We start from the raw sequence: 15,524 nt of genomic DNA on the forward strand, positions 1-15,524 counted from the left end.
TTCTGTTGTGGCTGGGAACACAGTACTAATTAAATCTCAATATCATGCATAAGGGTTGGTGGTTTCTGGTCACCATTTGTAGCTAAACTACTGCATAACTACACGTAGCATAACTACTACATTGTCCAAATACTGAATGCTGCCCCACAACGTAAGCATTAGGCACTTCTCTAGAACTAGTAGTGGTTCTTGAAGAAAAACTAAGTACCTTTAGATAAATGTCAGATGTGATGCAGGCCATGAGCTCTGTCTCTGGCCAGCACCAGTATGCCTGCACGACACGTGCAGAAGGCAGATACACAGCGTTGTTTTTCTCGGCTGTCCTCTTGTGTCTCCAGTGATCTGTGACTTGGAACAGCCTGGACACAGACAAGAATTCTGTGGTTAACAGCTTTCTGTGGAGTTCTCTCGGATCTTATCAGGGAGTGAAACAATCGTGTTACAGGATAATTGCAGGTTTGTTTACCTGCTGCTGATTAAATCAAAACTCTGGGGTCAGAAGTGCCTCTGAGGCTCTCTGTGCAGTATTTCACCCTTACTCTGGTTCAGTCTCTAGTGAAGCGATTGGAAATGATGAGGAGAGTAACTGTAGTTGAACTGGTTAAAATATAAAGAATTTATTTCTTAGCTTTTGTTAATAAATTTTTGAAATCAAATATTTGTCCTGCTATGGACAAAATACAAGTCTTCATCGTCCTATGCACATGCCACTTTTTTGTAGATTTTCTGTCACAATTTACGTTATTGTGGTACAATAGTCAGAAAGCAGTTATTTTGCAATCACCTCAAATAGCCACAAGAAAACATCTATAAAAAAACATCTATAGGTTATTTGTTTGTAAGGTTTCATCTTTCAGGATCTATGTAATGGACTCTTTTTGGAATGAAAGGGAGGTTTCATTCACAATCAAGAAGCATTTATTCCTAATTCTTGGGTCAATTTATGTAAATACGAGATCTTCATGAGAATTAGCTATAAATACCTACTTTATGGGAAACAGTGTTGTCTACATATTTGCCCCCTATGTTACATTAATTTAATATAGCTGTGAACACTCACTTGAATCACTCTCACGTCTGTCATTCATTTATCTGATTCAAGTATATCGACCAGTAATTATTCTTATTAGAGGCAAGATTGATTTTGGCAGCAGTAGAGCAGTCTTTTTTGCCATACAGAAAGGAGATGGAGTACACTCAATTAGTGACAGGCAAGAATAGGCACTAAAGCAATATGTTGTACAATTATGGAAATTACTATTTTTAAATGAAAATGTGAGTAATTCAGTAAAGATGCTGAGGTTATGTATACTAGAATGAGATGTTCAGATTTTAAAATATCCATCAGGTTTTTGTAGATAAGCAGCAGTCCAAAATCATATATTTATGCTTGTTTGGGGAATCATATTTCTGTTAGGAGCATTCTTCAGTATTTTCTTAGTTTTTCAAAATAAGTAGAAGTTAAGTTATACCTTCTGAAAATCTCTCTAAGGGATGTTTCCGGAAGGTCTTGTGAGGCAAGCTATAAATAAGCCTTCATTTTAAATTAAAGATTGAAAAGGAAAGAAAGAAAAAGAAATATGAAACTTCCAGCACCCTTTATGCAGAGTTGATATAGGATTGCAGTATTCCTTTCATTGACCTCAAACGATATCATTTACTGTTTATAAGGCAATGTAGTATGTGAAAGGGCTTTTCCACTGCGGCCCAGTTGATGAAGATTTAAAGCTTTTTAATAAAAGGAAAATAAATTATTTTAACTTAGGGGAGATATCATCATGGTATGTCTCGTTTTTTTAACTTATTTCTTCTGTTTGGAAAGAGGATATAAATTTCAGAATAAAGAAGTAAATGTGATATTTATGGTCTGGTTAATTTTTGCGACAATTAAAATAAAAACTATCTATTATAAGATATGAATAGTGGGAAGGTGTTTTCTTTTTTAATGAGGTAGCTTGTCAATTTTTATTCCCTGCTTTCATATATATAAAGACAGTGTAGTCCTTCCCTCCTGTATTCTGCAGCAGCACTTACTTTATTTTAGGGGAGCTGTCACTGGAGATTTGAGGTATATGAGAAAGATGAACTGCGCAGCTTTCCTCACTGTAACAGTGGGGGTTGTACATGAGAGCTGTCTGCCTTCGTTTTGCAATGTATTGTTGTGAAAATGTAGCTGTAATTCTCACTGAGCAGGTGTTTGAAAATGTTTGGCCTTGCAATTACAAGAAGAACAGTTTATGGCTCTGATTGTGTCTCTTTCTCTGTACATCAATTAATAATCATTACTCAGTGATTCATTTCACTTCTCAGAGTGTTTTATAGACGTGCATTGAAAGATGCATGATACAGCATTACTATCCATGTGTTTTACATTGGGATCCTGTTTTACATTATTGGCCTCTGAAAATGTTATCTGGACTTTTCTGGTTTATATAGAAAATAGTAAATTTTATCAATTTCTGATCCCTTTTCTATTGAATGTTTCCACACGTTTTCTCAGTCATGTTTCATAAGGGAAAATCATTGGTATTGTTTCCTCTACTGCTATATTCACATGAGTATTTTAAATCTAATGATAGCAGGTCACTGCATTCTAGATATTCCCTAAATTCCCACCATATTTATTGCACTTGGCTTTTCTCCTTGGGTGAACTCCAGTGGAATCTCAAATCCAAAGATTTTTGCAATTGTGGCTTAAAGTGTATTTTTAATATCATATTAGAATGTTTCTGTTTTTTTTTCATAGTCTGCATAGTTTGTATAGGTACCATCCTTTGCTCAAAAGAAGAAAGGTGGAAGATTTGTGTGAGAAAGGTGGAAGATTTGTGTGAGTACACCAGGATGGATTCATACCTTCATTATAAAATGGAAGAACTTGAAAGTCACTGCATTAATGTCTTTCCTAAATGCAGAAGCAGTTTGAAGTTGGTAGATGGTCAAAGAGAAATGGGGGTTGAAGGATTCTTTGCTAGTGGAAAGCTGTCTTTAGCTGTTAGCATCCAAACATTGTAATATTTGAAATAATTTGAAATGTAATCATTATTGTTTCTTAAGAAAAAAAAGCTATACTAAGAAGCCAGTAAGGCTTACTACATAATATTAATAATATTATGAACGTCTTAAACTCCTTCGTGTTTAAAAGATGTTGCACTGCACAAGCAGTTCTTCATCAGGAATTTGTAACTCTTTTAAACAAGATTAAAGAAAATAGATCTTCTAAATGAATTAGTTGACTGCATTTGCAGACTGGACTTATTTCCTTCATCAGTGTTGTAAAAATTCAGTTAAAACAAATGTAAATGTTCAATCAGAAAAGCCCAATTTGTCTGCTGTTATAGTGCCCTACACTTACCGAGTCCATGAGCACAGTCAGAATGTCAGTTTACACGTTCAGTATCTACCCTGCTGACATGTTTCTTATCTGACTGTCTGAACAGCCAAGTGCAGCAAATCTGAACAGTACTGTTCAAACAAAACTGTCACATACCGTCATGGCCACTGAAGCAGAGCTTGCAAGTAAGAAAGAAATTTTGTTAAAGTTTTTCTTTTCCTAACTGAAAATATTTTCTTAGAGCAGCACCTGTTGCTATCATTATTGTATAGCTTCAAAACAGATTCTGCAGGAATTATTTAATAGGTTTATAGGTTTGGACAGGGAGAAGCAGCAAGGGGGAACTGTGTTTCTGTATTACCCTCATTCAGTTTTTAAGCGTCTACAGAGCTAGTACTGAACTTTCAAACTAAGATTCTGAAGATTTGTTGATGAGTTTTAGAAGTTTCTGTCTGCTGTATCATTCTGTACAGGGAATATTTAATTTGGCTTCCAGAATCCTTTATCCTGAACTGGGGAGTTTTATGTAAATAGCACAACATACTGTAACACAGATTCTCATTGTGTTGCTCCATTTAGTTTTCTGTTTTTCTTATATAGTTATTTTGGCCCTTGTGGGCTGCAGGGGATTCACCTGACCAAATATAGATGTCTACAGCTGATCCAGTCACCCTTAGCTCCCTTTCTAATAAGCAGAGAAAATAAACACATACAGACTGTGGTTTATCTCATACTAAAATAGATACCTAAAATAGGTTAGATGAAGGCCACTGTAAAATGCTGATTTATCTGCGTTAACTGTAAAGTGAGGCAGTAGGGTACAGACATTTAGAGTAGACCTATAAAGTTGTAGGTATCTGAAGTTTGGTGAGATAAGTCACACTTAACATCTTCACTTCCCTCTGCTGGTGTTGATTCTCTCCTACTAAACTTTTCACCTCACTTGTTCTGATCTTCTCAATTGCAAAGTTAGACAGTAGGCTACTTCTGCATTCATTTGTGTTGATTTAAGGATTTATGACCTTACAGAATCACAGAATCACAGAATCACCCGGGTTGGAAGGGACCCCAAGGATCATGTAATTCCAACCCCCCTGCCTAGCAGGGCCACCAAACATACATATTCAGATCAGGGAATAGGCAATATATATTGAGAAAATGCTGCCGCTCCATGGAAGAACCATGATAGATGAGACTCAAATGTAAGCTCTCCTAACCTGATTTTCAAACATAATATTCAAAACATCAGCATCTTCACCATATGATTACAGAACATTATCTAAATTTGATCAGTGAAAATGACTTTTGATCAGTGAAAATACCATCAAACCTACAGTACATTCTTCAACTGTTGAAATGTGTGGAAGTCTAGAATTTGTATGTTCTCTTTCCTGTTTTGCAATTAATCTCTAATTGACAATATCTTTTTTTCCAGTGGTAAATTACCAGCACGTGGCAAATAGCTTGTGAGGAAATCATTTTTGCTTTTTTCAGCTTGCAAGTGGGATGTTGACTGCACACTCACCACAGATATAGTGCAAGTATCAGCTGTATGTTAGCATCATTCAGCAAAGATTTCTGCCTTCTGAGTATGGTTTCTATCGTGAAAATAAATAACATCTTCTCCACTTGTCAGTCTGGTTTGTACTTTCATTCAGACAGTTTTCTTTTAGCTAACTGCCATGAAAGCAGACATGAATTCACTTAACTTAGCCTAAAAGTGTGATAGCTGCAGTTTTTGTGGTGCTGCCATAGGGGAATGAAAGACTGTATCTGAAGTGAAGAGAAAGGAAAAATTGAACAGGTTTATTCCAAGAGTGCATTACTAACGTAGAAGCACTTTTTTCTTCCTCTGCCCTGCTTGGCAGAAGAAACTATGCCAATGAACCTAAGTAAGCTGGTACATTATTATGGATTATCATGAAATGCACTTCACATGAAATGTTCAGTTTCAAATACAAATGTATGGTATTTAACCTTAAAATTTTACTGTCTTTAGGAAAAAGAGGTTGATTCCAAAGAAAACAGTTCCTGACTGACAGGCATTAAGACCTTCTTATGGAGGGAAAAGAAATTAAAACATCATTAAAACATGGGGTAAAATATGACCCCATCTAAATTAAATTTTACAGTAGCAAGGAAAGAATATAGCTCCTCTGAGCTGAGTGCTGCTGAAGTGTATAATGATTCCTATTTATGCCAAAAATAGGCCCTTGGAATGTTTTGGAAAATGATGAGACTTGATACGATGCCAGTCTTGCAACAAACAATGACCTCTGTACTCCAGTTATCAGTGCACGCACCGCACAGGCATACAAACGGTGTCTGTTTAATAAAATTCTGCTAATAGCAAAAGATTGCTGAATATCTTGGTGCTTATTTACATATTTCTTTACAGTTACATTTTGTTGTATGCTGGTTAAATTTTCAGCTGAAATGCAAAAAATTAAGAAGTCCATACTTTGTACAGCATCAACTCACAGACGTGTAAAATGTTAGTAAGAGGAATGAGAGAAGACAGCGGTAGAGGGAATCCTTAATTTTCTTTAGCTATCTTGCAGAAAAGTGAAGGAGGATAGAGATGAATAGTACTTTTTAGAGACAATCTTTGTGCATGTTGTCCTTATTCTGTTGTGTAACAGGCAACCTTAGGTTTTCATAGGTTCAAACCATACTAGTGAGGTTAAATGACTGCCTCCACTCTTGAATGTGACAAAAAAACATTTGCAGGTGTTAGAACTGATGTTCCTGTAAAGGTCATACATACTCTGTAATAGTGGGAACTACTAAGAATTGCTGGATTTGCTTTTTTTGTTTTTTTTTCTTGATATGCTTTGTGTTTGTGTATGTTTTCCATAGATCCTTTTTGCTTTACAATAGGAGGTTGAGGTATATATTAAATACTTCAGGGCTACAGAAAATATGGCATGAATCTTTTGTTCTTACACAAGAATTGTTCTGCTCATAATCAGACAAAAGCCAGGACTACTAGCTGTGTAGCTGGGAAGAAGTGAGACTGACCTATTAACACTTGGCTTGATAGTCTCATGAAACCTTTCCCTCATGTTGATGACCAGCTTGGCAAGCCTTGCACCAGTGATATCTGACTTGAATCCCCCAGCCAATTGCTTCACTTTCCTGTTTGTCCAGAGGACAGAAGGAGTGTCAGCATAGACTGCTTCCACTCTGGTTTGGATGGCTGCGGGAGCAAGAAACCCTGATCTCCAGAGGAGCTTTTTCTGACCTTCACTAAGGAGAAATACCATTGCCTCTTTGTGGCAGCTGAGATGTGGGAAAGCTTCTGTTACTGGGTGGAAAGGGGAACCATCAAGGAGCTAGTGCAGGAACAGGCCACAGCAGGTGTTGCGCGATGTCTAAATCGCAGAAAAGAGTAGGCAGTGCTCGTTCCGTCCTGGTTCTGTTCTGTCCTGAATGTTTTTACTTGAAGTGTGGGCCAGGAACTGAATTCTGTCATCACTGCTGCAATCTTGAGCTGTCTTTATAACCAAAGATCCAGGAGAATTCTTTCAGTCCTTGACATCAGTCTGCAGTTTTATGACCTTACCAGCCTCGTGGTTTCATCGTAGTGGTAAATTTTCCATTCCTATGCAACAAATCATTTTAATCTTTTCTTGCTGACCTTGTAAAATGCCCTCTCTGCATTGTTTACCCCTGTAGGGGTGTTAGCCCAAGTGTTCTGGACAGTTTCAGTTGAGGCAATTAGCTCTTGCTTGCTGAAAAATCTGTTTCAGTTATTCTTCACTTTGCCTATTAAACACAGGAGTCTATTTCTAAGCCAGAATAAATGTTCCATTCTGTGTTACAAATAATTCTGTTTCAGGCTGCAGCACTGCATTTAGAGAGCAGTTCTGTCAAAGCACAGGGACATGCGTAGTACCAGCAATGCCATTTGAATAGTTGCCTACTGAACTAGGCCTACTGGAAAATAACCTAACAGAAATATTATGTGACGTAGTTTGGTGTTTACCTGCACCAGCATCTCTGTTTGTGCAATACAAAGAGAAGCACACAGGTGAAAAAAGACTGTAAGGGACTAATTATAAGCCCCACATGAACTGGGACTGCAGCTGTTTCAGAAGAAATGCAAATGGAATGGCAAACAAGGGAGAAAGCACTTTTGCCTGCCACCTTTGTACTGACAAGTTTTATGGTTAAAGATTACCACATACTATTAAGCTTTTACATTATTACAGGTGGATTTTCTATCATTGGTGCTAATTTTCAAACAATATGAAATTTGAAGCTTTAGTTTAAAACAAAGTTGAAAGTATTGCTTAGGCAATTCAGTTTTTCCAAGGACTAGCTAGGTATGGCTAGTTTTAGGCTGTTGTTTAAGAAAGAAAATGTGTTGATCCCAAATGGAAAAGAAATATATCATTAAAATTCCATCGGTTTTTAAAAATTCTTTTCTGTCAGTCATTGTTATAAGATAATCTGTTATCTGAAAATAATGACAAAGGCCTCCTCTCAGCAACACCCACTGAATCTGTCCTAAGTTCTTTCTCAATGTTCTGTTCACATTTTTAATATTCTCCCTGCCTAACTTCATAGCATTTTTTTCAGTATTTTCCAATAGAGTCATAGAATCACCAAGATTGGAACTAATGCAGACTTCTGAACTTATGTATGCAGTAAATATTATCAAAGACTTTCTGGATTGATTTCATTTGAAGATTTTAATATTTTGACTACAGTATTTTGAATCACTTTACAGATTTTGAATCATTGCTACTAATTGTATTTTGTAAGTGACGTATATATAAGTGCTGTATTTTAAGATAGATCAGTCTTATGATTAAACAGCTGGACAGCTCAGTCTGTGGTTAGAATCACTTTGAGGACTTTTATGTCAGGCTTGCAGGACTTTATGTTTCAAAGATATGCTCTCCAATACCTTCATCCTTTACAAAAATCTCTTTTCAGATATTGATGATGTTTACATAACGATACATTCTGCATTGTCCTTATTTGTTATAGTAAGACAATATTTTTCATTTGCAGAGTTGAGAGATTATCTCAAATTTTATGGTTTTTGGAATCTGCATAGCTTTGTCCTTTTTCAAGCTTTTAAGTATTTTAAGAAACAGGTGAAGTTTTAGTGTTGAATCTGGAATTACGTAGTTAACTGAAGTTATTATTGTTGGTATTTCCTGAGCCTTGAAACTGGCATCCACTGAGTTTTTATACAGCTGGTAGTTAGTAGCCTTTTGTTCTAGTTTTTCGTAAAACACTATCAGGCAGCTTAATTCTGTGTTCCTGTTTTAGTTCTCTGAAAAAGCATGAATGAAGCCAGCTTGGTTAGTACAGTTAGAGCTTGCTTTTAACTGCTGATGTCATTACTTCTGTCTTGAGCTTTTTTCTAAGGGGAGGCAATTAGAACTATTGTACCACCTTGTTCATTTTGATATTCACTGTGTGACACAACTTTAAAATGACACAAACTATTTTAAAATGACACAAACTATTCTTAAAAAGTCACTGCTTAAATTGAAATAAGGATTCAAGATAGATTCTCTTTCCATCTCAGACAAGCAGAAACTGGCAAGAAGCTGCTGGGTATAAGTACTTAATGGGGAAAACTAAGCAGATAGTTTTCAGTGGTGCCCAGTGGTGGGACAAGAGGCAATAGGCACAAAATGAATTAGAAAAAATTCCACTTAAGCATAAGAAAAGGTGTATTTTTGCTGTCATGGAGATGGTCAAGATTGGAACAAGTTGCCCAGAGGGGTATCCTGGAATATGTAGAATCGAACTGGACAATGTCCATAGGTACCTATTGCAGCTGAGCAGGCTCAGAGTAGGAAAGTTAAATTAGGTTATCTCCAGAGATGTCCTTCCGCCTCATGAACCATTCTCTGATTCCTGTAGGGGGATGCATGCATGTACTGGACAGACCAAGGAAGCACTTGTTTTCTTAGTATGAGCATAATTATTTGGCTACAGAGCTGGAACCTTCTTTGACCTGAAATTTGATTATTTGCATTTCCAGTGATAAAGATGTCTACCAATTTTTCTGCGTAAACATGGCGAGAAAGTTAGACATATTAATGGAGAGATGCCGTGCTTGAGAATCAATTATTTATACACAGTAAAGATTCTCCTTTGCTCCTTGCTCTCAGTGTTAAAACCTGGCCTACGAAGATCCCTTTGATGTATAGTTGTTCAGAATTTTTACTTCTGTAGGATTATGTGATTGGGAAAGATTATTAGGATTCAGTGTAGGAATTCAGTATTCTGTTCTTCTTAAACTATTGCCAATTTCTAAAATAATCTGAAAATCTCTGTAAGTAGTTTTCATTATTTCTAATAAAGTAAGTTTATATGCCAGTGGTTTAATAAAATTACTTGCATGTTCAGAGCTCATATTTGTTTGGTTTTTAACAAATTATATTCTGGAGACATTTTGCAGTTTCAGGAGATTTATAGTGCTGCATTTTATGGCAGTTTCTTCTGCCTGGTCTGGAGCACGTGCCTTGCTGGTTTTAAGTGTGCTGTGGATGTTTGACAAGTTAGAAACTTAGCAATCCCCATCAGCGCTTAGCCACACTGTCTCAGGCTTTGTTTTTGTTGGCTGATATCCAGTACCATGCTATAAAATACATTTACTTGACAGAAGAAAGTGGAGAACCACATTAACTACAAAGTTTTAAAAGGCTGGCTAAACACATGCAATAAATATTAATAAAAGAAAAGGCCACCCACCTTTGACCTTCAAAACTTGTTATTAGCTTTGTATGTTTTAGAATTACTGTAACATTTTGAGTAATAGCATTACATAGCAGTATGAAAGAATCTCTTTCTTAAATAAAGCAACTTATTAAGAACTCTGTATTGATTGTTTTGCTATCTTGTTGCAAGGATTATGGAGATACTGCATTGTCAGATTTTACTGTATGTTTCAGAGTTATCTGTAAAAAAACATTGTCGCCATTTAGTTGCTCAAAATAGATAAGCCAGGTTAATTTGTACTTTTAAGTAAATGGGAAGGTATAGCATTGTACATATTTGTATGCAATTGGGTAGGATATTTTGTAGAGGAACTATTGTAAAGAATGATTATGCAAACTTTTTTCTCAACTTTTTTTCTTTTAGACAAGTGTAGCAAGGAGAAAAGCGGTTTTTAAAAAAGTCATCTTTCAACTTACGATAGAATGAATATCTAATTTATGTTGGCTGAATGGGCTTCACATTTTCATTTTAGTATTTTTTGTTAAATGCCTTGCAACGTTCAAAAAGAGAGAATGGGGGGGTGTGGACCAAACTAGACATACGAAGGAATATGAAATGTCAAGAGCAATTCACCATTCAAAAGAGATTCGAAAGAGCTGCTACGTAACCATTGTCTTCTAGGTTAAATGTTTATCCCCTCCCAAGATAAAGGCCTATATTTTACTTGCCCTCCTAACTATATTTTAGGTTTTTTAGTGTTATTTCTCTTTGTAGTACATTAGTGATTCCCATTTTTTTTAATTGTATGTGCTATATTATCACAGAATCTCAGGGGTTGGAAGGGGCCTCAAGAGATCACTGAGTCCAACCCCCTTGCTAAAGCAGGTACCCTGCAATAGGTCTCTCAGTTAGGTATCCAGATGAGTATGTCCCTAGAAAGAGACTCCAGAGCCTCTCTGGGCAGTGTATTCCAGTGCTACCTCACCCCTACCCAATGAGTCAAAGTTCTTCCACATGTTTGTATGGAACATCATGTATTCAAGTTATAGGCCATTACTCCTTTGTCATTGCACACCATCTAAAAGAGCCTGACCTCATCCATTTGTCTCCCACCTCTATTTAGATATTGGTAAATATTAGTCACATCCCCCCTTAGTCTCTTTCGTGAACTGAACAGACCCAAGTCACTCGGCCTTTCCTCATACAGGAGATGTTCCAGGCCTTTCTCATCTTTGTCGCCCTTTGCTGGAGTCCTTCTAGGAGATCCCTGTCTGTTTTGAACTGAGGATCACAGAACTGGACACAATATTCTATATGTGGTCTCACTAGGGCAGAGTAGAGGGGAAACATCACCTCCCTTACCTGCTAGCTGTGATGTTTTTAATGCACCTCAGGATTGTGTAAAAGTAAAATTAAAAAAGTGCAGGTATTTTAATGATAAATGGATGCAGACTGTTGATTATTGAACTATTAACTCATTTTGTGTAGTCTTTATTTTGTTTTTAATTTATAAAAGATGAAATGGAAAGTTTATGAGAAAAACGAATAGAAAAATCAGCATTATTAAGTGAAATACTGTGAATCACAGGATCATAGAATCCTTAGAATTGGAAGGGACCTTTAAAGGTCATCTAATCCAACTCCCTTGCACTGAACATGATGATGCATACTGCTAGTTTTGGATGCATTTATTACATGGATGAAAAAATACTATGAAGGCATCAGTCTTGGACAGTATCTCTTTCAGCTCTTACTGTCTCTTGAAAATAGTTATTGTGTTGGGTTTTTTTTCCCTTTCAACTAGATGCACATGCATTTTTTGTTACTGTTGTGTTGTGAATTGTGACCACTTAAGACAGTGGTGATTGAATATAGTGATCAGTCACATGGAGAACTGTGCTGTATTTACAAAGCAACAGTACTCTTAATATCTCAAAATCAGTTTCTATTCAGATTAGAAAGATGACAGAGCTGTGATACATCGGCTTCAAATACCAAGTTTTTCTGGGAGTTCTAGAAGAAAAAAGAATCAAAAGTGAAAATCAGCCACTCTGCAGTCTGTGGTCAGTGAGTGAGAGGTCAACATTGTATGAGAAAGCTTTAGTGTGAGAAGACGGGAAAAACACATAAAGTAAGGAAGAGGGTGGAAGAATTTAGAATTATAAAGAAAAATGCAAGTGTGATGACAGCCTACACTGCTATATCTGAAGCACTTCATTGTTCTCTCTCAGATCCCCCTTCAATTTCGTATTTCCATTATGCCCACAAAGATTGTGGAGCAGTTAGACTGTGGAAACCACTCATTTGCCATTTCTCATTGCCACTCATTTGTACTTCCTTCCAGCCTATATCCATATGTTGTCTCCTTTTACACTGTGTTCAGTTCTGGAGAAGAGCTTCTATTCATTCATGTATTCAAGTTTGTTTTTACCACAATATAGGATCAGCTGTTTGACCATATGAGTATCAGTGCTAAAATCTAAGTGAATGACTGGCAATTAACATATTAATTGCTTTATTTCAGAGTGTTGTGCGTTGCCTTTGGCATCCAAAGCTGAACCAGATCATGGTTGGTACAGGCAACGGACTGGCAAAAGTATACTATGATCCTGTTAAAAGCCAGAGGTATGTAATAGTAATTAACAGTTGAGAACTCCTTATTCCCTTGGATTTAGCTGATTCTGTGATTATATTAGGAGATGAGAAGTGTTTGTTTTGCAGAATTTTACTTACTTAGTCACAGTAAAGAAGAAAAAAAGAGCAAAAACTTGCTTTTCAATAGCTGTTCATTTTCCTCCAGAATCTTAGTGATGCTGTATGGTGACAGTTCTACCTGAATTTACAAACACATGTGTTTTGAAATGGCATGAAATCTGCTGTAAGAATAACCAGCCTTTCATTTCACAAAATCATAGGACCATCTAGATTAGAAAAGACCTTTAAGATCATCAGGTCTAGCCACCAGCTCATCACCACCATGTTGATTAGACCACATCTCTAAGTGTCGCATCTCCAAGTTTCTTGAACACCTCCAGAGATGATGACTCCACCACGTCCCTGGGCAACCAGTTCCAAAGCAGTATCATTCTTTCAGAAGAAAAATTTTTCCAGCTATCCAACCTAAAACGCCCCTGGACCATTACCTCAAGTTGAACAGTTGAAAGCTGCTCACATGGTGTTATTGAAAGTCTGCTTACTGTGATTAGTCCTTCTGATGTCATATTTCATTTCATTTTTGCAATAAAAAGAAGTATTAGCCTAAACTTCAGAGTATGTGAAGTAGTGGTGGAAGGCCTAATTTGAAACCTCATCTCCACCACCCCCTCCTGTCACATGTGGATTTTGCCTGCATCTAATGAAAGGTGGTAGTGATTAATCAGAAGGTGATTTGTCAGTCTAGAATGAATAGAAGAGTATTTAACTAGTCTATAAATACTTCAGCAATTACCTTGCTTTTACCATCTGGGTTGGCTGGAGAACTTCCTTCCTTATCAGCAGGGGAAAAATGTGTGTTTCATATATTCTGAGTGGTATGACTATTATTACAGTAAAGAGTTTAGTTCTCTTATATGCCCTCATCTTTTTTTCACTAGCATGCAGAAGCATTCTCTGTTGCAGTTCAGAATTCTAAGATACTTCAATGACCTGGACTCTTGAGTATGAAGTTAAATTCTTGTATATGAGATTGGCAGAAAGAAGTGTTATTTTTCTGTTTCTTATCAATTTAGAGGAGAGAAGGAAATTATGTAATCATTGTTTGGACCTCTCTACAGACAATGTTTGTCCCAGATGTAGCCCCAAGTCTCTTATACACACGCTACAAAAATATTAGCACAATTTTGTACCCTTTTGATTCCTGGTAGATAACAGTAATAAGAAAAGTACCACCAGTTTAAAATAGTCCTGTTGCAATCAGATTTGTGCAGGTATTCCCACTATAGTGTTACAAACACCTCTAATAAGATAACTACTACCTGTGCTACTTAGGAAAGGAACAAGGAACAAATTATTGTCTGTGTTTGGAAAGGGGCACTTTCTGTGTGCATTCTGTAAGTAGTGTAGACAGGTGATGTGCGATAGGAGACTTCTGTCCTTACTTCCACATGTCATGTAAACTGATCGGAAAAAGAAACTACATCTTTTTATCCCCCTTCACATCCTCATGGACATACCAAGATATACACAGTCATAATATTCAAAGTGCCATATGATTTAGTGGAGAATATGTTGTAAGAATATGTTGAATAGTGAATAATATTCAACATAATATTATGTTGAATAAGTGAATATGTTGTGCTTGAATAAAAAATGGTTTCTGTTTGATACTAACATATTAACTGTGTTGCTCTATGTTTTCTTCCAGGGGAGCAAAATTATGTGTGGTCAAAACAAAAAGGAAAGAGAGACAAGCAGAGACTCTTACACAGGATTACATTATAACACGTAAGGAATTTATACATGTTTTTATCTAAGCCTCCTTAACTCCTCAGTTATCATTTTACTTGCAGATGATTTAGGATTTAGTTTTGTATTTTTCCTTATTAAAAACCTACAGTCATTCCTTAATCTTTGGGTGCTTCATACAAATTTTTATAGCCCTGCAAATCTGGAATGGTACGTATCTGGAATGACCTGTAAAGATGGTGGTTGTATTCTACATTATGGTGCATTTGAAAAGACAACTACCTTAAAAAGTTGGAGTGACCTTTTTTAAGGATTTTGTTTTGTTTTGTTTTGTTTTTTTAATTAAAAAGAAAAGGACTTAAGGGACTGAAGATCCAAGATTATTTTCATCCTTTCTTGAATCTTCAGTTTTACATAAGTAAATTGGTGAGTTGCCACTAGGTAACATGAACAAGTAACATGAGCAAGTACCAGTGGCAAAATCATAGATGTGAGGGATTGCTCTTAAGCAAATTCCTATTGATCTTTCAAAATTTGGAACTTGCCTAGTAGCATATGGGTTTTAAATAGTTAAAATGTCTTTCCAGCTTAAGGGGTTACACTTCTGTAATATGACTCACTGATGGCCTTAGAAATTGTTATTGTTACTGTGAAAATTTTAATGACCTACTTTTTCCCAAGGGCAAATTTTACTATGGGATTAGGAGTCTGAGCGGTTTTGGCCCTCCCTGTTAGCACCACCCTATGCAGTATTTCCTCAACTGGAGTGACAGCAGTCCCATGACTCTGCTGTACTACTTATTTTCTTCTTCTATTCCCATGGTGTTTGGATCCAGCTCTACTTACTGCTAATCTTGCTCATAGAAAACCACTGTTACTGAACAGCTGGCAGCAATATAAACAATATTTAGAAGGAGAAGGTATGGGGAGTCTTGGTGACCAGGCCCATATCAAAGGCATTTAGGTTCTCGATTCCCATTTCAGGTACTTTCCAGCCATAGCTGTCTCCTACTTACTTCACTGCTGCAGATGTGCAGCTCCAGTTCTTGGGCTGCCGTGGGTAGAGTTACATCTCATCAAGATTGTAGGTCTCCTCTGA

General features: G+C 36.6%; 1 protein-coding gene across 1 annotated transcript in view; it reads left to right on the plus strand.

Annotated features, from left to right (window-relative positions):
• The window catches only part of WDR70 (WD repeat domain 70), a 153,257-nt gene that overhangs the window by 119,962 nt on the left and 17,771 nt on the right, over positions 1–15,524 (plus strand). Inside the window, exons 14-15 of the mRNA XM_048930753.1 lie at positions 12,546–12,646; positions 14,385–14,464. Coding sequence (XP_048786710.1) covers positions 12,546–12,646; positions 14,385–14,464 — 181 coding nt within the window. The remainder of the gene's footprint in view (positions 1–12,545; positions 12,647–14,384; positions 14,465–15,524) is intronic.

This window comes from Lagopus muta, chromosome Z, assembly GCF_023343835.1.
Source record: "Lagopus muta isolate bLagMut1 chromosome Z, bLagMut1 primary, whole genome shotgun sequence".
Classification (NCBI taxonomy): domain Eukaryota; kingdom Metazoa; phylum Chordata; class Aves; order Galliformes; family Phasianidae; genus Lagopus; species Lagopus muta.